Here is a 25295-nt window from a genome sequence, read left to right as displayed (position 1 = left end):
ATATGTAAGTCTAGTATTTTTACTTCACTCTGCACTGTGCTGTTGCCGTCGTAATGCCGTAAATGTCCCCGTTGCCAGACAATAAGGTATTCTTATTCTGATTTGTAATTATAATAAATTAAAACCACTAAATGGCTAGCACAGAGAGAACACGTTTTATCAGCATTCATGGTCCTCTTTGTTTTGGCAACATTATGGAGGCCTAGATTTGTAAAATGTATAACAAATTGCAAATGCCATTTTACAATGCGAACAGCCTTTACTTTTGGCTTTGTAGCTTTGATTTCCTATACTTACAGCTCTAGGATTACGCTTCCTCATCTCTAAATGATTTTTTTTTTTCAGTCTTGAGATTTCAATCAGCTGCAGATGTTGTTTCTGTTGCCAACATTTATGTGAACCTTCTGGTGTGTGATTGTGCCGCAGAGCTTAGTAAATGCCAAACTCAAGTCGTGAAAATGCCACGGTTGCCTGTAGAGCTGCACAGTTAACTCTCCTCCTCTTCCTCTCAAGTGGTTGGGTGCCCCCTCCTGCCAGCGAGGCAGCTACGCCTTCTACAAGTCGGTGAGCAGCAGAGCTCATCCCGACGGACCGGCACAGGTGTGGAAGCTCGGCGAGTTTTACTTCATCCGCTGTGGACCGCAGGATCCCGTGTGCATTGCTGAGGTGAGATTAGCGGCTCATACGTGCAACATTATTAATAAACCCAAAAAGAGTCGACTGCTGTCCCCCTCAGATTTTACGAGGTCTTTTAGCCTATTTTGGTTCATTGTTTTGGTCGTCCGATCTGCAAAGCTACTGTTTCGGTTCACTTTCAACACTATCATCAGGGGTTTTGGCCACAGTGCACTTCCTGTATCGCCTATATCTTTGCTATAGACCAGCTGGTGAACATGATGCAGAATTTAACAGCTAAAAAGACAGATATTGACTTCAGGAGTTGGTTGAGACCAAAAACCGAGAGTGAATATCCGACTTTGGACAAAAACACTTTTATATTAAAGGTGAGGTTGCTTTCACTCAGGTGGTTTTGTGAATAGGCAGCTGTTGCTAATACATTAGCCATTATCTACTTTATAAGGTGAATATTTTTCAGTTATGTGGTTTTCAGCTTGTTAGTTATTTGCTGTTTTAAAGTAATGGTTATCAGTCACTTGGGATTGCGGCCCAGAACACCTGCATGATTCTTTAATAAATGCTAGTGGATTATTTAATTGAGGAATCCAACCCTTTATGTTTGGTAGGGTGGTTACTGAACCTTGGCTGATTTGTTATTTTTTATTATTGGAGTATTTTGAACAGTAGCTGCGCAGTCACAATGATGAGGAGATCTTAATGTTGCTTCAGACTGTCGCTACTTTATAGTTGGAGTACTTTCCCTCCCCCCTGTGTTATTATTTTGGAGCTGAAAAGTCGACTATCCAATTAGTCTATTTACCATTTCAGTTTTGTTTTTGTTTTGTTCTTAGCAAAAATGCTAAACATACCTGATTCCAGCCTCTAAAATGTGAGTATTCATTGCTTTATCTTGTCCTGTGTGATCGTAAGGTGAATAGATTTAGGTTTCAAACTCTTGGACAAAACAGAAATATAAGTATTTTCTAAAAAAGAATTGAGACATTTATTAATTATTAAGTGAAATAAACAAATCAATAGATTATGAAAAAATGTCTTAAGCTGTAACCTTACTTTTTATTGTTTTATGTCTAGAATGTTTTGATTATTACTTTGAAAAGGTACCCTGTTGATTTTTACTCCTGACTTGAAAACCCAGCTCCATAAACATCGGAAGTACACTTCCCATAATGCAACATCAGAATGTCTTTAGTTAGATTATTTTCCGAGAGCAGCGATACGTCACAGCCTGGCGAAATGATGGCCCTGCCCACTTCCCGGTGAAAGCAAAGAATTGGCGCCAAGCGGAATAAAATAGATTTATCATGTCTGAAAGCTGCTGTGTTTTTTAAATGTTCTTGACACTTACTTTAAAAAAAGGACAATAGAATAGAGGGCGGATATCGTAATCGGTGGTACCCGCTCAGTAAATACATGTATGTCCTCAAAGCTACATTATGATGCTAATGAGGCTAACGTCAATCCTCAATGTATACCTTTGTAATGTTAAAAGTGACCATCTACTTGGGCTGGCTGTAGATACAACATTGCATTCATGTGATTTAGTGAAAACCTCAGAATCTGTATTTACCGCCAGTCACGCGACGGTAAATGTTTCCACCCAAAAAAGGGCGTTGCCATGACAGGGCCATGAGTTGATCTTTAGTCATTAATCTAGTGTTTTTCACATTGGTGTAGTACCAGCCTAGACGTATCAGTTGATCTTAAAATGTTGAAATGTACATAATGTTGTTAATCTAACCCACACCAAGTCTACTGACATTAAATGGGTCACGCTGCTGCTCTCCTGCCTGCTTACACTCAGCTATAGAAGACTAATAGTATGTTTTATTGGGTTTGCATCCCACGGCAAAACTAAATTTAGTCAATTTAGGTCACGAGCTATTAATGAGAAGGCATTCAGGTTAGTAGTGTTGTATTTTGGAATTTTTAAAGTAAGTTAGAGATCTATCTTTTTTGGTTAATTTTATTGGTTTCATTGTTGATGTTTTATGGTTTTTTGATCCATGTCTTGCTGTCTTTGTTTTAATACGTTTTTTTTAGTTTTTTACTCATTGTCATTGTTTTAATGTATCTTATCTTGCTCTGTAAAGCAGATTTTGGTTGCTTCTAGCATGAAAGGTGATATAAATAAAGTGATTATTATTATTAACAGTGAATGATCAAAATGACAGGTGGGAAGTTTGAGGGACTCAAGTTAATGCATTTTAATCAAATGCTGTCAGAGAATAAGGGAAAAGGTCAAACATGCTCACACATTCCTTCTAACATCACTTTAGTAAATGCATTATTTATAATCATCCTCTCTAATGCAAAATATTAGTATTAGGAAATAGGAAACAGCGTAAGAAATATTTTGTTGTTGAGGATATCAATAAAGGATACAGTTACGAAATAAATCCTAAACATTTAAGTATAAAAAAGGCAAATAAATAACTAATAAAAAATAAGAATAATAAGAATTAATTTCATAGAACTACTTTGAATTATTTCAGGGGAGTTTTATATCCTAATGCACGTTATTTCCATATTTCATAGCTTTTCATTTCCATCTCTTTTAAACTATATTTCCCTAGACTGGCCTTCAGTTAATGCCAGGGATCACGTTGCTTCCTTTAGCTTAATTATTATTAGAACTTGTGAGTCATTTATATATTTATATTTAGATGTATTTATATATTATTCTATTGCCTTATTTATTTATGAACATATTTCATAGCCATATTCATTCCGTATTTACTTATTTATTTATACAATAAATATTGAATGAAATGGCTTCGAGTGTTCCTCAAACCTCCTCCGTTTCTTTCTCTGCTCATCATAAGATTTAAATATTTTCTCAAATTTGATTTAGATTGAAAAGCATACTGTAGACCCCAAACAGTGGAGTGTTTTATCCAAAGTAAGGAGACTCTGAGTGAGCATGGTTAATAATTAAAGCCAAACAAAAACCCTCCAGAAACGACTCGTTGTGATTCATCCAAGAAACATGTCTGACCTCAAAACCTGCACAATCTGTTCCCCTTCAGTTCAGATCACACTCCCATAATGTTGTCTTTTTACTCTCTACCTATCAGCGTGAATCTGAATCTGACGTTGTAGATTTTCAGTTTTTGACCGAAAATATTTGTCATTCTGTCAGATACTTCCTGTTTTTCTTTCCTGTTTCCTCTTCCCTGTGTCCTGATGTGAACTTAGACCACAACTTTATTTTCCCAAGTTGTCATTGGACCTTCAGTATTCAGCCCAAATGAGTATCATATTTCTCTTTTTTACTTGATGAGTGTTTCATCTTTTATGGTTCTCCCGATGCTAGCTGTTCTGGTTTGTCGGACTAGACCAAAACTATAAAGGAGGAAAGGCCTAGATTTTTTTTAAAGGCAGTAAATAAAGTGAACTTTGTCCAGGAACCATGATTAAATGCATAATTCAACATGGACTGCTAACCTGGCTGTAGTCCGTTTTTAGATCAGCCTTCAGTTCTTAAATCTGAGAATTTCAAACTGTGCATATGTCCCTGACACAGTGTTCAAGGTAACAGACATTGTAATATAATAGATATAATATTTCCAAATTATAAAGTAACCAAACTTTTTTTGTTAGTTATCAGAGAAATAACTCAAATATGTTCTAATGACACTTTTGATTTGTAAATTGATAATCTTTGGGCAAACTAATAATAATAATTTCAGGATGCCACCTTTTGGCTGACTATTACAAAGTGGGGGAAGTTTTGTTTTGGTGTCATTGCTGGAACAGAGGTTTTATGTTGGCACTTGTATCAAAAGTACCCAGCGCCAACATTTCGTTACTCTTTTATCTATTAACTAAGCCTGACATGATAAACAAATGTGGTCTGTCAGGTGAAACTGGCTTGTTTTCAACTTGAAGACTGTGTGATATAATGTTGTTTATTTTCTTGAAGGTTCCAGGTTGTTCTCTGTTCACAAATAACTTTTGAAAGAAAAATATACTTTAACTGCTTTTTTGAAAACTAAGATCGTGGACAACAGTTGTCAAAGGTTCCCTAACTCAGTGTGTAAAGGTTGCGTTTGTTCTTCTTGGTGTGCAGGTGACTTTGCTGTGGGAGGACCAGACACGCCGCCACCTGCTGGCCAGCGCCAGACTTTACTTCCTGCCTGAGGACACACCGAAGGGCCGCACAAGGGAGCATGGAGAGGTAGGTCAAAGGTCACGGGACGTCCTTCTCCTATTTCTACATGGGATGATTTTTAAGTCATGTCCCATTCCTCTTGTTCCTATAATATGTAATACTCTGTTTGTATTTTCATTGTAAACTTCTGTTTTTTTTTTAATTAAAAATCACATCTTACTGCTAACATTTTTTATCAACACCAAGTTTGTCAAGCATAAACCCCACAATAACTGAAACACCTTAATATAAGGATATGACAATCTTGAAATAAGATTAAGGATGATTTAGTTACTGATAATTGAATACTTAAGCTTTTCTATTTTTCATTTCAAGAATATATTTTCATAAATGAAAAGTCATAAATGAATAAAAAATACCTGTTATTTTAAAGGCAAGTCACTTCCTTAATATGTGGATTTTTTTACTCCCCAAAAACTAGATCCACAGTTAAATTTTTTAATATCATATAATGTAACTTTACATTTAACTCTATTTTACTCCTATTACCATTTCTAATCAACAACACCAAGTTTATCTCACAAAGACACTTCCTTATATGGTCATATCTACCACAGGATATGACATACTGGAATCAAGATTAAAGATGATGTAGTTACTGATAATTTAAGCCAACATCTCAATTTAGCTTGTAAGTAGGACTTATTTTTATTTATAATTATACTTCAGAATGTATTTGATGTTTGGATTTTGTATAAATCATCTGAATCTTGCTCCTTTTTAAGTTTTGTGGAGGTATAAAGTAACATTGTTTTTGAGATGCTTTGAATAGTATACATAGGTAACCTTAACAAAACAGAATACTTGCATTATGAACATTAAGTACTATCCAAAGTATAAAAAGTGATGTCACCCCGTGGACTCGTAATGACAGGGAACATCTCCCCAATATAATCTGGGGAACGCTTTAAGAACATCTATTAATAACCTCATCACAGGAACACGGCCTCCTTTTTTAAGCAAACATCTCAGGCCTTGAACTAAAAGTCTTCTTGTTGATCAAAATGTACAAACAACAACATTATTTTTTCATCTCAGCTCTCTGCAGTCAGATATGATAAATTGAATAATTATAACTGTTAAATTCCTCAAAACTAGACTCCTACAGATTTCATACCGAGTAAGAAGCATCAGTGGTGAATGTGTTTTTGATTAACACAATCCTGCCGGCTGCAGCTCAGCGCTGAGTGAAAATCCTCCTTTGGGAATGACTAATGCATTACCCAAATGTAAATCCTTGATAATGACGTGACTTAAACCAAACTTTCCACATTTTGAACTTAGATATTCCACTGTTAAAGTCTCCATATCGAGGTTTTACGTTTCCTGGTAGAAAAATGGGCATTCTGCAAGTTATTTTTTACAGGAATTATTGCCCAGTTTCTTAAAAAATAGCTTATTTAAAAAATAAAAAAAAACAAGAGCAAAGATGTGAAAGATTAATCAGTTTTAACATACTTTTAACATGCATCCATTCACTGACTTATTTTAAGAGGAACAAAACCTATAATCTGTTCATCTGAAACTACATTTTTGCAGCCCAATTTAAATATGTAGGGCATGCAGAAAGGTGACCACAGAAAGTTAAATACACAGACAGAAAAAGAGGCGCCTGTTTCTGGTTTATTAGGAGTGCATTAACAAATGTGTGTCTTACCTCTTTTGCAAGTTAATAAAATAAGTTTGAAGTTAAAAATATGTTGAGAAGATTCTAATCATGTCACATCCATAAAAATAACAATACATGCTAAATATTTACTATAAAAGAGGGAAACGTTACAACAGTAAGGCTACCAACTTGGCATTATTTCAGTTTTACATTCTGCATTTCAAGCTATAATCAACATAAATATCATTATTACAATTCTTTATATATTATAATATTCTTTTTAAATTATATATATTCTAGTTTTTTGTGCATATTTTCAATTGTCTTTGTTTATAAACATATTTTAATTTAATTGTGTGTTCTTTTAAAGTGGGCATCTTGTTACAAAATCCATTTGGATCCAGGTATAAATAAAGTATTTCTGATTTTGAACGCAGGCAAAGACCTTAGCAGCACTTTTCCATTAGCCACGTTGACATAATATGATATGATTTGTGGTCTTGCTACATCCAAAACCAAAACGTACAGGAAGAACAAAACACATTTTCGTTATGTATTTTGTATATGCAAACAGTACGGATGTACGTGTTCAGATGCATGTAAAGCAGGAGGTGTAATCCCATCAAGTGGTCACTCGTGACTCACGTTAATACAAGGTGGGAACTGACACACTGAGAGCCGTCCACTTGTCAACAACAGACACAGAGCATTATGGAAGCCATGGGCCACTGTTATAAAGACACTGGTGTCTCATTGACAAAATGCCATCACTTAAACTGTTAGATAAATCTAGTGCTATAACATTCAAAGGGAAAGGTCTATAGTAAGACCACCATTATCGATTTTACATATTGCCTTGTGTGAACAACATTAACCCTTAAATGGGCAATCACATATAAATATTTTGGAAAATGTATACCCCTATTACACTGTTAGTACACCCATATTACACATTTATACACCCATATTTCACTGTTATTAGAGCCACGTTACACTGTAATTACACTGTTATTATGCTCCTATTACACTGTTATTACACCCACATTATACATTAATACACCCATGTTACACCATTATTACAGCCGTATTACACCCATATTGTTCCCATTTTACACATGGAAATAGCCTGTCAAATGATTGTATCTCCACGGTTACAACCTTTTTTTAAGGGTTAATGAAAGAGGCACTGTATGTCCAAAAGGGGCTTTGCCAATAAAAAAAAGTCTCTCCCTTCTAAATGTAGCACTTCACATATGTGGCTTATTTAACACCAATGCAGTAGCACTTAAAAAGGTTTGGCTTTTTCTTTAAACCTCATTGTGCTTGCAGGTTTCTTGCTGTTTTGATTAGAGGGTGAAAGGGACAGGCCTTGATTTAGAGCTTGAAAGTAATGTTTATTCATGACTTTAAAGAGCCACTTTATGTAAAAATCTCCTCTGCCCTTTGCGGTGTTAATGAGCTCCCACCTGGCTGCAGCCCAGAGGAGGAGGAGGAGATTATCTGGGGGGTGTTGGGCCCAGTTTCTCAGCCTGGAGGATCGAACAGGATCCCAGCTGAGAAACTGGAATGGGAGGACACGTCAACAGCTTAACTTTAGACCACAGAAATAAATGAGCTGGTGTTAATTTGGTTTGTGCTACTGTGTATAAATAATTAGAAGCACAGATTGAAAGATTTTTTTCTAAATGAAGTCATGAATGAATTTATGAAGAGGCATCAATTATATTTGTATTCACTACGCTCTGTGCAACTGTTTTAGCTTAGTTTTTTTTGTTAGTGACATCCCCTTTTTAATTAGTCTTTTAATCTTTATTGTTCATTTATTGTTTTATTTATTAAATAGATATTATAGGATTTTATTTATAGTTATTTATTTGATTGTTTTTTTTGTGACTCCGGCTTAGAAATTGGTCTTTTAATCTTTATTATTGTTTTATTTATTTGTTTTATAGGTTTTAATATTTTATTATATTTATTCGTTTTGTCTTATGTCGTCCTTTACTTTACCGAGAGGAATCATTATTTATTTAAATGGGTTTCATTTTTTTTATTATACCTTCCAACTTCCCTTGAGTCGTTATATTATTTTTATTATGCTGCATGTGGAGTGCACAAAGGGATTAACGTTAGACCTGAAGTGAGCGCCGGCAAATAATATCTGATGCAGAGCTATTTTTAAGACCAGCTTCGAATATAAAAAGTGCTTTAATGTTGTATTTGGTTGAGGTATAACCACAGTAATTTTAAAGTTATAAATACTGTGAATAAATAATAAGAATCACTTTTTTTTTTTTTCCTTGTCAATGTATTTGTGCTCTCAGCTGTGAAAAAATCTAAATCGAACAGTTTTTGATCCAGCAAAGTGCCTGTTTTGAGAACACACAGAACAGAAGTCTGCGGTAACTATATTCATCATTGAACTCTTGTGTGTTTTTAGGATGAGGTTCTGGCGGTGTCCAGGAAGATGGTGTTGCGGGTGGAGGATCTAGTGCAATGGGCGTGTGCGGAGCCATCATGTTGGAGCAGCTATTTGAAAACACCACCAGCCTGCGGGATTAACGGCCTCCACAAACCTCCACAGAGCAGCGACGAAAATGGCTGTGACAAGACGAGCATCGAGCCCCTGGAAGTCAAAACTGAAAGTGAGAAACCCACTGAGATCCCATAGTGAAAATGCTTATCCGACGCTGCAAGGTTGCCAATTTCACGATTCAAGATTCAAAGGTTTTATTGTCCTTTGCACAACAGCTACAGCGTAGTGGATGGAAATGAAAAGCTTACTACCAACAGTGCAACATACGATATACTGTACTTAAGCCATACATATAATAGTGCTAGTGATGCCGTTGAAACGCACGAAGTCAATTATAGATTATACATTATAGCTATAGATACAACAGATTGCAAAATGAACTACTGCATAGTAGAATTAAATACTGAAAACTGTTGCTCTCTCCTAATAATGTTAACAGATGTTAAATTAAGTACAGACATACTAACATTAACCGTTTCCAATTTCTTGCCTGGCCACCGTTGAAGAAAAGTTTTGTATATATTTCACAATAAAAGCCTTCAAGTGATGGATCAGCATCAGAAATGTGGAGTTAATTTACATTATTTCACCACAAAAAGTAAAAATGGCTAAGTATGTACACGTTACTAATAACACAATAAGTTACAAACTAAAACTAAATAGCAGATTAGTACTCCATGGTAGAAAAGTAGTATATTTGTTTTTAAGAAAAGTCACCATATTGAATAAAGAGCTAGATGGTACTGTATGCTAATTGTTAATAAACTGAGAGAAAAAATGTAAAAATAAAAAGTGTAATATTGCAGAATGGTATATTGAACTTTAATGAATATTATTATATACGTTTTATATTTACAGACAGTGTTATTGTACATCAGGGGTATTCCTGTCTATACATGTGTTGGTGGCTCTGGATGACTTTTTTGACACATCTTTACTTCAAGCTTCATGATAGTAACTTGTGGGCAATTGAAAGAACAGGAATTGGATAATTAGTGAATGAAAAAATGTTTGTCTTAAAGTTAAACTCAGCAGCAGATAAGTAAGGGAAATCATTTTGTCTTGATGGAATTAGTTCATTAGAGGCAGATATCATGCTGAATATACACAACAGCAACATTAAAGGAGGCTTGATTCACATGTTAATGTCTTCTCCTATCAGACGACCCTCGACAGGGAATATCCATCCTCAGCTACCCGCAGTACTGCCGTTTCCGCTCCCTGCAGAGGCGCCTCCTGGACGGGGCGAGGGGCCCAGGGCTGCAGGATCCCCACCTGCTGGCCCTGGGAGGCGTTCAGGCGCTGCCCCACATCCGGCTGATGTACTGCAGGGACACCTTCAACCACCCGACGCTGGAGAACAGTGCCGGCTTCTCCTGGCAGTTTAGTGAGTGTTTTAGATCCATACATATATTTTTAAAACCTTTTTTAACATGGTAATTATCACAGTCAATCAATGTGTTTTTTTTTTCTCAGGGCTGATATTGGCTATTAGTTATCAAAGATTTAAAGATTCAAAGGCTTTTATGTCATATACAGTAACTACAGTGTAGAATGAACATAAGTCCCAGGCTCCTCCAACAATGCAACATAAATATAAGACATAAAACAATTAAACACATTTTAAAACACAATAAGAGTAGTTCAGGAAGAAACAAATAAAGAATAACAAATGTTCTTTTGTTCTTGTTAAACAGACATCACATATATTAAGTTTACTTTTATCAGATGTAATAATTTGTATTTCTAGAGGAAAAGCATTTAATTATTTTAGTTTTATTATACATAATGAATGTTTCTAAGTTTACATTCAAGTCATTAACTGAATGTGAAGTGAAGTCATTAAAGACGGGCATGGTGAACCTAAAATTTGACTAAAAGCAGATAAGAGATGCGTGTATAAATGTTATATTATCTTACAGTACACCTTGTGAATTCAATTTGCATGTACTTACACACATGTAACTTATCAATAATCCCCTGCTCTTCTTAATGATTCTTTAGAGTCCTTACAAGTTGTTTTTAACACATTTGTCCTGCAGGATGTCCGTCTCTCAGTCTACGAGGGCGACCTCGCAAGAGGAGAGGCAGAGACGGAAAAGACTCCCCGAACTCCAACCAATCAGAGTCCTGGATCGAGAGGATGAAGGTTTGTTCTTCATATGTAATAATCCTACCTGTGTGATTTCTTTTTTTAAATCGTTATTCTGGGTTGATATGAAAGGGTTTAACAGCTGTTTATTTAGCAAGGGTGTTAGGAATTCTTCATGTTCAGGGGATCGTACTTTGAAATACGGGTTGTTTCTGTTTGTTGTTCAAGCTTTTTACACTTTATGTTTCTGCGCTACAGTGCAGATGTCACTGATGATAAACTTCTCATGCTCTCTTCCCATTCTTATAGTTCATCTTCATTTTTCGTATATACTACCTGCTGTATCGTTTGTACCATCCATGCTCTAAAAGTAAAGTGTAATATGTTTGCCTAAAACAGAAATCCTTTAAATGCATCTGATGACTCACTGACAATTGCCACAACATCAGTTTAAAGAAGTCCAATAACCAACAAAGTGTTAATGAAACACTTTTGACAAACATTATGAGCTTCATTTGATTTTTCCTTCCATTATTGGTGTTTTTTCGGTAAACTGGTTAGCATTTACCCCCAGCATCTCTTCCTGTCTGAGTGTTTCTGTAATATGGATGTTCCCCCCTCTCAGGAGAACGTGATGGGCAGTGTGGAGGTCGGCTGTGAGGGCAGCTGGCTCCCTCACCCGGAGGAGCAGCTGTTCCTGGATCAGCTCTTCGCCTACATGGAGCGCCTCGGCTCACCCATCCACAAAGTCCCCAACCTCGGCTTCAAGAAGAGTGAGTTATCTATCTGTATTCTATCTATCTCTATCTCTTTTCTTTTCTTTCTGACACTTTCTCTTTCTTTTGTCTTTCCTGGGAATCACTACACTTAAAACAGTAGAAAAACATTCAGTTCATACTTTTAATGATTATGTACTGTTTGTTTTTTGCCTTTTTGGATGAAAGTATTTCACTTAAATAAATAAAAACTCTGAAAATACCTCCACCCACGCAAAAGATCGTATCATTTTCATTTCCAGCCTGTATTTAAGCACAATAATGTAAATGCAAAGTCCGACATTTTGGGGCTTAGCCTATATATGTTTGCCTTCTACTTTCTGAAGTTCTGAAATATAGCAGCAGGATAACCAGGGGAAGACAGGAAGCACTTCCTGTTTTCAGTACCGCAGAGAAAGCCTGGGTTGATTTGAGGTTTTTCGAAGTAAATGAATAACATGGATCATTTTCTCAAACAGTGGTGCAATAATAGAAGCATGAATCAATGATGCAATATGTTCTGTTGTGGGAGGTTATGCCGTTTCTTTTGTCAGTGTTATTTTATTAAAAAAATAAAGTAGTCGTTCAGTAGGTGCAATTTAATCCCCATTGTGCTTCTGGCTAAATCTATCAGAAGATATTTATTTATCACCTTTCATCAAACCAGGGTTGCACTTTTGACAATACAAATGTATCCAAGAGGCCAAAAGAGACCACCAAAACTAAATTTAAGAACACTAAATATCTATATCACAAGATGGCAAATGAAATAATAAAATGTATAACATATTGCCATTAAGAATCAGGTCCTCGAAAATGCTGTTTAAAAATGCTGTCTGGATATGCACAGCAAGAAGCTCCTGCTCGACTGGTTTTATTATCACATGTTCAGGCGTGGTATCTTATCTCGGCTTTCAAATTCTCTTTCATAGTTTACCCACCGCAGAAAAAACATATTAGACGGTAATAACAGTTTTTCAAGCCACTGTCAGGCAACAGGAACATATTGTACCTTTTTGAATTATGCTCTTTTGATTTAGTTTATTACCTTAAATACCTTAGAATAACATAATATAACACAATCTGATCATAGCAACACAGTTTAATTCTACTATCATAAATTAAAATATGGTTTATCTGTAGTCCTTGAAAGAAAACACTGACATTTTTACATTGTTAGATCTTAGGCTTTGCTTCACTTTCCATAATTTAGTTAGCTGATTTAGTTTATAAAAAGGTACAAAAACGTTCATTATGCATAAAAATACCCAAACAAAAGTATTTTTGTTTGAACTTCAAATGTAATACTTGTCTTACATTTAAAAAATGGTTCACTGAAATTGATATATTTAATATCTTGGGACATTTTGGGGATCTTTATTATATTTTTTAATGAAGTTTAAAGGCGCTAGATAATAGTCTTTAAAGCATATGTGTGTTTGAAGATGTGAATACAGCAGCTGAAATCATAATGTGCTCCTGCTCTCTGTTTGCCCCCGAGGATCATTCAAATGTAATCTGATCTGATCTGGTTCCTTATAATTCAAGCGGCAGTGAAACCCTGAAAGTATAAACACAGGGGCTTTGTTTCATCTACATCTTTTATAGGCAGCAGAAACTAAAATCCTACAAATTACTCTGCAGGTTTTATCACATTTGTTTAGGCAAATGTGATAAAACGTTTTTACTCTAGAGTTACAATTTAGATTAGCTCTGTGTTTATTATATTTGCATGTCTCATCTGTTTCAGTTTAAACATGTCCGCCCTCTCTCTCCTCAGTTGACCTCTTCCTCATGTACTCAGTGGTTAAGCGGCTCGGAGGATACAAAAAGGTGAATCACTTGTAGTCATTTCTGTTATGTTTTTTGAGAATGGTTTGTTGTTTCTGGGAAAATCTTTTTTCTTTCTTCTTTAAAGTTGCATGAAAATATTGAAACCACTCTTATGTCTAAGTGCTAAAGCTATTAAGCTACCACCAGTAGGCTTAGCATATTAGCTTAGCAAAAAGACTGGAAACGGCTTGCTATTTCACTTTTCACACCTTATTTTTAAATTATTTTCACAAAGTACAAATGTGCCAGTTTAATTTTCCAATCTTAATGCTAAGCTAAGACAAAATGGCTGCTAGCTGGAGCATTCAGTCTACAGACATCTAAATGTTAGCCTGAAACAAATTAGCATAATGTAAAACTAAACTTTAATAACAATGGTAGTACTCTGTTGTTATGTACAGTTTAAGCAAGATGATTTATTTCAGCCCAGATAAATCAGTAGTACCTTTTTAATTAACTGAGATATTTAACTGTATAAAATGAATGAAATAGTGGAGTTCTGCCAGGAAAATCTCAGCAGTTTACAGTGAATTAACACGCAACAAAAGCAGCTTTGCATTAAATGTAAACAGGCCAATGTGAGAGAAACTGGCGCTGTGTTTTCAGCTCAGTGCTGCTTTGTTTCACAACAAAAGGCCTGTTCAAACTTCACCCTCTGCAGACTGAGCCTTGTACTGAACAATACTGTTATACAGCATAGTGTTACAGTCCTAATGACACTCTGTATAATGTGTGTAATCCCAACACACACACACACACACACACACACACACACACACACACACACACACACTGACACCACTCGGCTCATAAACATTATAAGTATTATTTATTTATGTTTGTATTTTTTATTATTAACAAATATTGTATTATTTTATTACTACCATTCATTTTATAACTATTGCTTTTTGTCTCTATTGTTATTTTCACCATTCACCAAGTGTTTTATTTGAATTAACGGTATTTACTCCTATTACTTCTATTACTGTTGTTGTTTTTTTATTATTAGTAGTAGTTGTATATATTTTTTTAATACTAATAATAAAGTTTATAATAATAATAATAATACTTTTTCTCTTAGTACTGAAACACACTTTAAAACATGGGGGAAAAAAAGGTTGTAAAAGGTTTGCCATTCAAATCATTTTAAATCTACTTTATCCTAAAATAGCTACAGTCACTCTTGATTCAACTCCTTATTCATAATTCATAATAACACATTTAATATTTTATTTGTTCTTCAGAATAGTTGATACTAAATTACCCATATCAAGGACACATAATCCTATTTTCCCCGGCATTTTCTGGGATCAAAGCTGACCATCTTGATGTTTTTGTGTACGTGTCACAGGTCACAGTGGACCGTCTCTGGAAAATAGTGTATAACGAGCTGGGAGGATGCGCCGGCAGCACCAGCGCTGCGACCTGCACCAGGAGACACTACGAAAGGTAGGGGGAAAAAAACAACAAAATCCTGAAAAAATACATAATTTAGACTCGAAATGAGAAAATAAGGTCCTAATGTAAAATACCATGCACCAAGTTTCTGTAACTGTGTGTCTCAGGCTGATGCTTCCTTATGAAGAGCACCTCAGAGCAGGAGGAACTGAATTCAAAATCCCAGAATGCCCCATGCCTCAAAAACCCAGAGCGATCAGAGGAAGAAAACCACTTCAGAGAGGCAGGAAACCAGGACCCAAATCCAAAGAAAAGAAGATGACGACTACTGCTGCTGCTTGTTCTCGTACTGTAAGTGACTCCGTGACTCACCCACATACACAACAGTTCATTTTAATGTATAAACACTTTCACACTTACTTACCTCAGGTTGTACGACCAATTTCTTACATTTTTCATTCCAAAATGATGATGTTCTTGCTCTTGATGTCAGGTTTTCGAAGAACAATATGACATTATGTCTCGAGATACGTTATCATGTGTCCTGAATTAAGTGAATGTACTTTTTAACCCCAAATATTGAAAATCTACTAACCTTAACCTCTGACCTTGGTCTCTCTCTTGACAGATCGTGACCCCGAACGGCACCTTGGTGGTGAAGAGAGGACGAGGAAGGCCGCCCGGCACCCGCAATAAATCCACACTGATCGCTCAGGCTAAGATGATGGCTCAGCAGCAGGCTAAAGTAAAAACAGAGTCCGAGTCTCAGCTGCTTAATCCTTTGTTGCAGGGTGGGGGAGCTCCAACCGTCATCAGCACACACAGGGTAAGGCCTCCGCTTTTCAGAAATACTAAATCAGATCGGTTATCATTTTGGTTTGAATCCGTTTGAATTTAGTTTGGTTTAAATGATGAATACAAAGACACAGAAAGAAGAATACAATAAAATTGAGTAAAAAAGTGAATATGTTTTTTTATGAAAGCTATTTATTTTTTTATTTCTATTCATCCTCATACTACATGTTTATTCTTATTTTCATTTTTTTTATTTTTATTTCTATTCATATTATCCCACGTGTGGTATCAGTGTTTCTGCCTTATTCTGTTGCTCCGCGGCACCTACATTTCCCTGTAGGGTTCAATAAAGGTCCATCTTATCTATATTTTCTTCTCACCCCTATGATTAAACAACTCTAAACACTAACCATGACCACCTCCTTCTTCCTCCCCCTCTGCAGCCCATCCAGCCAGCCATCCTCACCGTTAACATGCCCCTCACCCCGGACCTCTCCCCCATGTCGGCCCCCTTCCTCCCCTTCCAGCCCAAACCAAAGGAGCTGAAGTCGGACCGAGGGGAGTCAGCGGCTCCCGTCCTCCTCTCCACGCTGCCTCGCCACTTCGTCGGAGGATCTCTGGGCGGTTTCAGCCCCATCAAAGGCGTCTGCCCTCTCGACGTTTTCAGGAACCGTATCAACCTCCAGAGGGGCCCCGAGAGCCCCGCCCTGACGCCTCAGGATCCCCCCACCCAGCACCATCCCACAGTCTACACACTCCAGCCCAAAAGTGGAAGCCCGGACACACCAACACATCCCAGCAGGGACTCGCTCCAGCCTCAGCCCCACCTCCACCCGCTGCACCAGCAACACAACCACTGCTCGGGGTGCGTGGTGGACGAGGCAGCCCAGCAGAGAGGAGTCAGTCGGGACGTCAGGAACCGGCCTCCTTTGCCCCCCCTCCGCGTCCTGCCTCTGAACCTGGACTGCAGCGTTCAGGTGTGCCAGCATCTCTAAGCAAGCTTTGATAAATGAGTAACCGAGGGATGCCAGAACCAGAATTCCTTTATTATTCCCCCAGCGGAGAAATTTACAACGTTATGTCAAAAGTGACATGGCAGATAAAAGGGAGGCAATAATAAAGTAGCTTGCATGTTCAATATAGAGAAAAAGCACACATTTGAGATTTTAAAAAAGGGGCTAAAAAGTAGCCACAACAAAGCAGCATTTTAGATAGATAAGGTTTGAGATACTTTTGACAGAAGAAATGCCCCAAGAAGTTTATTTATTGCACGAGAATCTCTGTTTTATGTAGTTACAAACTTGTTTTGTGATATTGGGCTATATAAATAAACTTTGATTTGTGCAGGTGTGCCAGCTGATGAGGACTCGCCTGGGCTCGTCTCAGTTCCAGACCTTCACCCGCCGCCTATCCGAGGCTTTATCCCAGGACCTGAGCAGCAAGCCCCCCTGCTCGCCCATCACGCCACCCCCCGAGCAGGCGCTGCCGCTCAATCTCAGCAAACGCTTTGCGGCTAAGAGACCGAGCTCAGAGGGACAGGAGTCGAGTCACGGGAACGTCAATGGGAACGCGGATCAACCTCTGTCCAAGAGACTGTGCTCAGAGACGGCGGATAACTTCAGTCCAGGAGGCCGATCCGGCTCAGGGGGCAGCGGTGGGGAAGGAGAGCAGGAAGTGGAGATGAGGAACCAGGAGGAACCAGCAGACCTTAGCTCGCCCAGCAGGATTAGAGCGTTCCTGCTCGGCCTGCCACCCTTCCAGGTGAAATTTGAGGAAGATCTGAACGGGACAAGGTTTGGGAAGTTTCTCTCTCCAGGACCTATGGAAACCCAGAGATCCGCCACAGAGACAGGAGAGGGAGGAGTGGCGGTAAAGAAGGAGGAGATGGAGCAAAGTGAAACTGAGAGGAGCAACAAACAAGAGGAGAAGGATCACCTCTCTGCTCCGGCAGAGCTAAAGAGAGCCGGGCCCTCAAACACTGACACACACTGTTTTTAGCATTTATTCACTCTGTTGATATGAGCAGAAAACTGACTGAAATATCTGGGATTTATTGGTTTTGGAATGTGGAAAGTTGTATCCACCGTGGGGCTTGGAGTTTGTCTTGGACGCTGGACGCTTCAGTGTTGATCCGGCTCAGGGTAAAGCCTGGATACGCGGAGCAGGGATGTTTCTTTGCTCTTATATCTGAGAACATTTGAACTCACAACTTCTCTTTGTTTCCAGTTATGTCTCCTTGTTATTTCCTGTTTTTCGATCATGTCGTTAATTGAACTCTGCAGAGGATAGATGACACTGAGACTCATGACAATCACAAATCAGTTTCTCTTCCTTTCTCTGTCGGTTTCTGTCTCTATAAGGTAAAAAAGGAAACAGAGGAGTGAGACTGTGACTCTTTTACAAACACTGCCATAACTCTCCATAACACTATTAACTCCACTATTCAATGTTATGGTTAAACATTGAATAAGATCCATATAACTTAAAATATAAATAAATTCTATCTATTGGTGATGCTATGCATCAAGACGTCATAACGAAGCATCTCGAGTGTACTGTAGTTGGTAGTTTCATTTTTAAATTGTACTCTACTTCTGTAGAGAGATAGTTATTTTCTGATAAAATGTCTCAATGTTATGTGGAGCTCCTGGGTCTTCACATTATAGCTCGTTACGTGAAGCCTTTCTATAGTCCTGCTCGTTAGCTGAAAGTATATAAACTCTTCTTACACATATGTGCCTTAATGGCCTGCGATCTGTTTCATCGCCGGCTTCAAATACATTCACTTAAAGAGATACCTTGATGTTGCACCTCTACGTTTTTCCTCCACACCTCAGAAGGGCTGGGTATGAAGTACTCACATGGATATGAGATGGTATAGAGAAATATAAACTATGAAATAAGCCAAAGTCGTCAAATTTTGAATGTTGTCCCAGCGTTAGCAGCCATACAATAATTGGTGTGACTAAAGCTGGTGAAAAAGGAAGGTTAAATCAGGAGGAGAACAAATCTGACCACACATTCAATGCCAGCTGTCTCTCCTTCTCTGTGCTGCTGACACGTTTCATAGTAAACAGTGTTGAGGTTCGATACCCGGCCCTGCTTTTGTTATTGTAAAGACAGCGGCCCCGCGTTAATGCCGCCATCTCGCCTTCATTACAACCTCTCAGGGCTGGGCGATATATAGATTATATCAAATGTCAAGATATATTTGTCCCATTACCTCTGTCAATACTGTGACGACATTGTAAAGTTGTTGCTTTCATAGACTGAGCTTTTTTAGAAATAATCAATTATGTGTTGATATAATGACTCATTAAGTAAAAGAAAATTATGAATATAACATCACTTAACTGTAATTCAGCTTTTAAAACTGAAAAGACAACACTCATGCCACAACGCAACATCTGAAATCCAACACTATATCGCCCAGGCCTAGTTACTCTGTTCAGCAAAGGAGGAACACATTAACATGTAGCCCAGACATTCAGACTACCTCAGGTTCTTTCTTTTTCATTTCCACCTGCTTTATCTGTTTTAAGGGGGGGGGGGGGCTGAAGCCTGTCCCATGATGCATTTGGGCAGGGGGTGGATTCTGTCCCATAAATGCAGCCTCAGTTTCAACACTGTTCACAGAATCAGGTTCGGAGTTTCCCGGTTTCACACATGTAGCACAGAACAGAGGGATGAAAGTACTCTGTTTTGGTTTGGCCTGATTAGACGCAAGTTACACTGCGAAATCGGTTTATTAATTTAGTCAGAAATAACCGTGTCTCTTGCTGTTTACTTGAGTTTTTCCAGACGCTCGCATTTCCTGTTTCACCAAAGAACATGTTTCGGGTTCCTTAACTTTTAAACCTCTTCACTTCCACACCCAGCTTCTTCCACTTCTTCATCTAAAGTGCCAACACAAACCACCGACTCCATATTGTGACAGATAACTTTGTGTAGCTGAAAGAAAATGAAAAAATGTCAAGGTATCCCTTTAACCGCAGCCTTTTTTCCTTCGGTTTGTTTCAGATTTGCACACCTACTGTACCCATGTGCTTAATTTGTTACTCCATATTTATATTTTCCACCTTTTATTATCCTCAATGCCAATGTTTTTTTTATTTTGGAAGTGGAAATAACTACGACGCCGATTTCCCCGGTGCTGTTTATTTTTTAGTTATGTACTCATGTTGTTATTTTTGTATTCATAAAGCTGCAAATTATTTTTCATTTCAACAAGTCATTAAATCTTCTTCATCGACTTTTTCCTGCGTTTGAAACTCACATGACTTGCTATGAAAATATTTGCAGTTTTTCCTGCTCTGTTTGACTGTTGTTGGCTCGGTGTGAGACGGATATGAATAGTTTGTGAATGAATGCATGAGTAGAGAAATGTAAACCTAGTAGATTGCTGAAGATGCACCAAAGCACACGTTACTCCTCCAGAAATCACCGGACCTCCAAAACCTTTCTAGAAATATTCCTCATGATGGTAGATGTCATGTTGTTACTACTATACCATGAGGAAGGTCTTCTTTTTCTTGAAAACTCACAAGTATGCTAATCTTACACCACGAGTCTTATATGCTTTATGTTTTCCTCTGCTTCCTCCTGTCTGTAAGCTTTTATTTATTAAGGCAAGGTGTTTCCGAGCAGTAAAGGCCTCAGTGTGCTTCAAAGGTGGAACGTCTGCGACTCAAGATAAGTGTTGTAGCTCCTCAAAGATTATGGGGTAGAAAAGTAACCAAGTGGTGATTAGACAACATCTTAAATAGGCCTGGTACGGCACGTTTGTTTGATTTTTATAACTGTCTTGGCATTGAAATTGGTGAAAACCGTGCACTCTTTCAACAGTCTCAGCTATAAGTCGTTCAGTGTTGCACAAAGTTGTAAGAAAAAGTGACAGATGTGGAGAGCTTGCTTTAAAACTACACATACGTACATAGGGTCAAGCTGTTGCTCTGTCAGAATCAGAAATCCTTTTTTCAACCCACAGTAGGAACATCAAGAGCGCTACAACAGCAATGGCACAGTCAAATTAAGCTTAAACTACCTTTACACTAGCCAACTCCCTTATTAACTGTTGCTAGCCTTTCACTACAGGACTCTCCCATGATATGGCTGTGCTATCGTAAAAAAATCCAAACTATCTAATATTCTGGTAAGTGTAATTCTTCCTGGCCTTTGACGTTACACCAGGCTTGTAATTGAATTATATATCTTCATTGAACAAGGATCATGCTTAAAAATACATTCATTTCAAAAGGTAAGAGACGTTTTTAGCCAGATGGAAACTAAATCAGCAGGAGGGGTGATGGACATTTCAGTTTTGAAAGTTTAAAAAATCTCCAATTTCAAAAAGTCATTTTTGCAGTTTAAGAAATGCCCTTTTAAACATTTTCCAGAGGTTTTTGTTTCAAATGAATCCTCTGACAATCTTTTGTAATGTTCGATAATGCTAAAGTAGAGAAATAATACAGTTCAAGCTCTGTTCTCAAAATAATTTATATCATCTGTTCTTCTGTCACTTTGCAAGTGCAGCACCGGAGATCTCTTAGTGAGAAACTGTCTGAAAGTGCGCTCCATTTCCCCATTTCATCAATTTAATGTGTCTCCACCTCTTCCTTTTGAGAAACACACACCGTTTTATCTGTCGGACTGTCCTGAACATTTGTTTGCCTTTTTTATTTTGGCTTACTTTTCCTCCAAATTCATCTTTTTGTTCATGACAACAAAAATGAAAAAATGAAGATCTTCTAGTTAAGAGTTAAACCTGTATGAGAGACAAATATTTTCTCTTCACTGGTTATTTAAGCTTTAGTTTGTTAAAAGTTTCTTACGGTTCAATTTCTTTTTTTTCTCCCTTTTTTTATAAAGATGTTTACATTTTGTTATGCATGTTCAAACACAGTTGTTATATCCAGTGTTTTGCACACTTCAGCATCAGTCTTGAACGGCACAGCTCATTAATGTAAAGTACTTAAAAATGAAGTGCCTCATACTTAAAATTGGAGTCGATATTTGAAAGTAACATTTGCTCATTAGCCTTCATGCCATTGATGACATGAAGGCTCTGGTTTTTGTGTGATGTCTGATTGATCCTTTGTTTTGAAGGGAGATTTTCCCGTTAAAAAGCGACAGCAGGATGCAAACAGGACCTATAGGACCGACACCGATCCGGTGAGCAACATTCATGAAGATAAATGATCACAAATTAAAGGTGCCACATGTGCTGTTTTAACATCTGGGATTTTTAACAAGGCAGGAAGAGGGCACTGTTTGTTTCTACAGCAAACAAATAAACAGTAGAAGAAGGGTACATTTGTTGGGATTTATTAGACATTGGCGCTTGGACAAACCTATTTCTTTTTAATTCATTATGTTTTGATTAGCCGTCTTCAGTTATTCCAACAGATTACCGAACTGCAAAACAGTTTTTCTTTTAATGCGTAAACAAAAGATTTATAATGGAATTAAATTGGATTCATTGGTTGGTCTTTAAAACCTGTTTCCAAAGGGACTTCTTGACCAAAAGTCAAAAAGCCAAAGCTATTCGCTTTACTATCACAAAGTCAAAGACATTTCCACATTTAATAAACTGAACCCAGCTCATTTTCTATATTTTTGTGTAAAACGTGACTTAGTTGCTGATGAGATTTCTGCCCAAAAGATGAATTAACAATCGTTTTAGCTTTAAAAATGTCACGAAGTTAACAGAATTTGTCGCAAAAGTTACTTGTAGTAAACTTGAAATGTAAGACTACAAATAAATGCAGCAAATGGGTTTATAGGAAATGTAGTGTTCATGAAGTAAAAGTGTTATTTCATCATGAAGATGTGGAATATTGATGTTATAACTGCTGCATGTGGCACCTTTTTAAAAAAAATGGTTGGATGTTAAGTACCAATGAATGTCTCAGTCACCTGTGATCTTATTTCTATCATCACACCCCTTCTTCTCATGTTTTGTTATTCTTTCTCCTAGAAACAAAGGTTAAAACTCTCTCAAAAGCAGAAGTTGTGATCTTTCCTTCACAAATCGTTGAGCTTTTAAAGAGAATCCATGTTTTCTGGTGTATTCAGTCATCTGCCCGTGTGCACAGGAGATACTGGAGCTTCTGATTGACTCTGTATTAACATGTAATGTGATATGATGATCGCATATCTGCAGCACAAACTCCGGTTCCATTTCTTTTTTTTCAGTTTCTATATGCGGTAAAAACGGCTGGCAGTGTCAGGTACCATTCCATTTTAACACTGTATATTTATAATAAAAGTCATCTGTTAATAAAACACTGGGTGGGGTTTTGTTGTGATTTGTAACCTTCTTTAAAAAAGTTTATTGTTTTCAACAGTTTTATTTATAAAGATTTACTGTCAATTGATGTGTATGCAGATTTAAATTAATTTGAAATTATTTGGAAAACTGTTAAAAATTAACCCGTTTAGACTACATTTTCACCTTTGACACAACCCATATTTTTAAAAGAGTTGTATTAAGAGAAAGAAGTTCTAATACTGATGTATACTATTATGAGACTCTGAGACAAGCTGGAATGTTATTGTCTTTAGACCTTCGTAAAATATTGTCTATTTCCTAAAAAATACCAACAAATATTCTGAAAACACAAATAAGCAATACAAATATATTTTATTTGAATATCTCATATTTATGATAAAAAATTGTGAGTTTCTTGTATATAAATTAAGGGTAAAACACCTTTTAAGAACACAATAATCCTACTTCTCTGACCTTCCTGTGATTCCTCAAACTGAACACTAGATGGAGGCAGACATATGCTCTAATGATAGATTTGCAGATTATTTTGGGGATTATCACAGCAGCAACCCAAATATTACATTTTAGTATTAAAACAACTCAGTTTTGCATGATTGCATACGGTAAGCAGTTTTTAACTAAATGCAGACATCTGAAATAAACAGCAGCCAGTTGTGGAAACATTGGTGTCCTCTCGTCTCTAAGAGCTTTACCAAATCTGAGAAATTACTTAATGACAATATGCTATTGTGATGAATCCTGGGAAATGTAGGATCCAGTATTTATCGAGCTTGAGCCATATTAGAAGGTCAGGATCTCAGCCTGTGCTGCTTCAGTATTTTCTCCTCTTCTAATGAATCGTTCTCATTAGGGTTATTTTATCAATGATCAAATATCAATGATTATTACCATCACTGTAGAACCGGTTAATGAAGACAAGAATGAATTTATGTGGCTCAGGTTGTATATACAATTATGAATTTATGTTAATGATGCTTTACAGAATAATAGAAAAAAAGACTAGTGTCAGCATTAAAATGGTTATAAAATACCTTTCCCAGATAATCCCAAGATATAGGAGGAATGTCAAGAATCAGTATCAATTATTTAAACACACACACACACACACACACACACACACACACACACCACATTCCTCCCCTGAAAGGACTATTATTCTCGTTGTGTTTCAAAAAAGTGTGCACATTTTCACCAAAGAGGAAATGAACACATTCCTGTGTGTGTGTGTGTGTGTGTTTGTGTTTGTGTGTTGGTATTCAACACATTTTGGGGGCAACAATCACGTCATGCAGACCTCTGATGCTGTGTGTGTGTCTTTCATTAACTCACCAATAAAGACATTTAAAATGCTTTAAAAGGGGGGAAAAACTAAAGCCTCAATGATTATCTACAGATTTATAAAAGCTATTTTTTTATCCTCAGTATATTATCAAGTCATTTTTAATTAAAGATTTGCAGTAAAAAACTGAAGTTTAAAATGTAACTATCATCATTTGTCTTTTAAGTAAACATAAAGACACAAAGCAAAGCAGAAATAAATTTGCTTTGCTTTCTGTTTATTTTTCTTATTATTAAATAAAGTTATAGCATATTTTCCTCATGTTGTGCATCCCTAAGAATAGTACACAAATAATGTCTCAGGTCTCAAGAGTGCCATTAAAGACGATATCAGGTCTTTATGGCTTTAACAGACTTTTAATCATCTTTATTATAGTAGGGTTCATTATTTCACATCATTCTCTGGTCCGGTTTCTGTTTTGTGGATTAAAACTCCATGGGCTGCTCTCATTGCTCTGGTATGTGAGCTGTATTTTTCCTGTACAGCCTGACAGACTTTAACCCTTCGAGAGTCATAAATATTTTTCTTTTGAAGCCTCTTCTCTTTGTCTAGGAGCAGACTGTAAAGAAATCCACACACACACACACACACACACACACACACACACACACACACACACACATATATATATATATATATATGGCCTTGAATAATTCATAAAAAAATACAGCTTTAGAGCAACAAATACAGTGATTTTTACTTTTATTATTGTTTTCTTATTATTACCAATTAATTTTATTTATTAAGTTATTTGTTATATAATTATAAATGTTTTATTTATTTAGATTTTTCATATATTTTTGTATACACAGAAATAGACACATAATTATTACAGTTTAT

At 36.9% G+C, this 25295-nt stretch overlaps 1 protein-coding gene across 2 annotated transcripts in view; it reads left to right on the top strand.

Moving 5' to 3' along the window:
* Window positions 1–23111, top strand: part of zgc:77151 (uncharacterized protein LOC337153 homolog) — a 36815-nt gene extending 13704 nt beyond the window's left edge. The window contains exons 1-13 of one of the 2 annotated variants that reach the window (XM_063895257.1): window positions 514–666; window positions 1470–1507; window positions 4709–4816; window positions 8857–9061; window positions 10115–10339; window positions 10995–11101; window positions 11670–11817; window positions 13580–13632; window positions 14984–15081; window positions 15198–15381; window positions 15659–15856; window positions 16269–16802; window positions 17173–23111. In XM_063895257.1, coding sequence (XP_063751327.1) covers window positions 8884–9061; window positions 10115–10339; window positions 10995–11101; window positions 11670–11817; window positions 13580–13632; window positions 14984–15081; window positions 15198–15381; window positions 15659–15856; window positions 16269–16802; window positions 17173–17823 — 2376 coding nt within the window. In that variant the 5' untranslated portion in view covers window positions 514–666; window positions 1470–1507; window positions 4709–4816; window positions 8857–8883 and the 3' untranslated portion in view covers window positions 17824–23111. Of the gene's footprint in view, window positions 1–513; window positions 667–1469; window positions 1508–4708; window positions 4817–8856; window positions 9062–10114; window positions 10340–10994; window positions 11102–11669; window positions 11818–13579; window positions 13633–14983; window positions 15082–15197; window positions 15382–15658; window positions 15857–16268; window positions 16803–17172 lie in introns of those variants that run through there. The other variant, XM_063895256.1, reaches the window with a different exon arrangement.
* Window positions 23112–25295: the final 2184 nt, after the last annotated feature.

The sequence above is a fragment of the Eleginops maclovinus genome, chromosome 11, assembly GCF_036324505.1.
Source record: "Eleginops maclovinus isolate JMC-PN-2008 ecotype Puerto Natales chromosome 11, JC_Emac_rtc_rv5, whole genome shotgun sequence".
In the NCBI taxonomy this organism is placed as follows: domain Eukaryota; kingdom Metazoa; phylum Chordata; class Actinopteri; order Perciformes; family Eleginopidae; genus Eleginops; species Eleginops maclovinus.
Note: the sequence above shows the minus strand (reverse complement) of the source record. Positions and strands in the feature narration are given on the sequence as shown.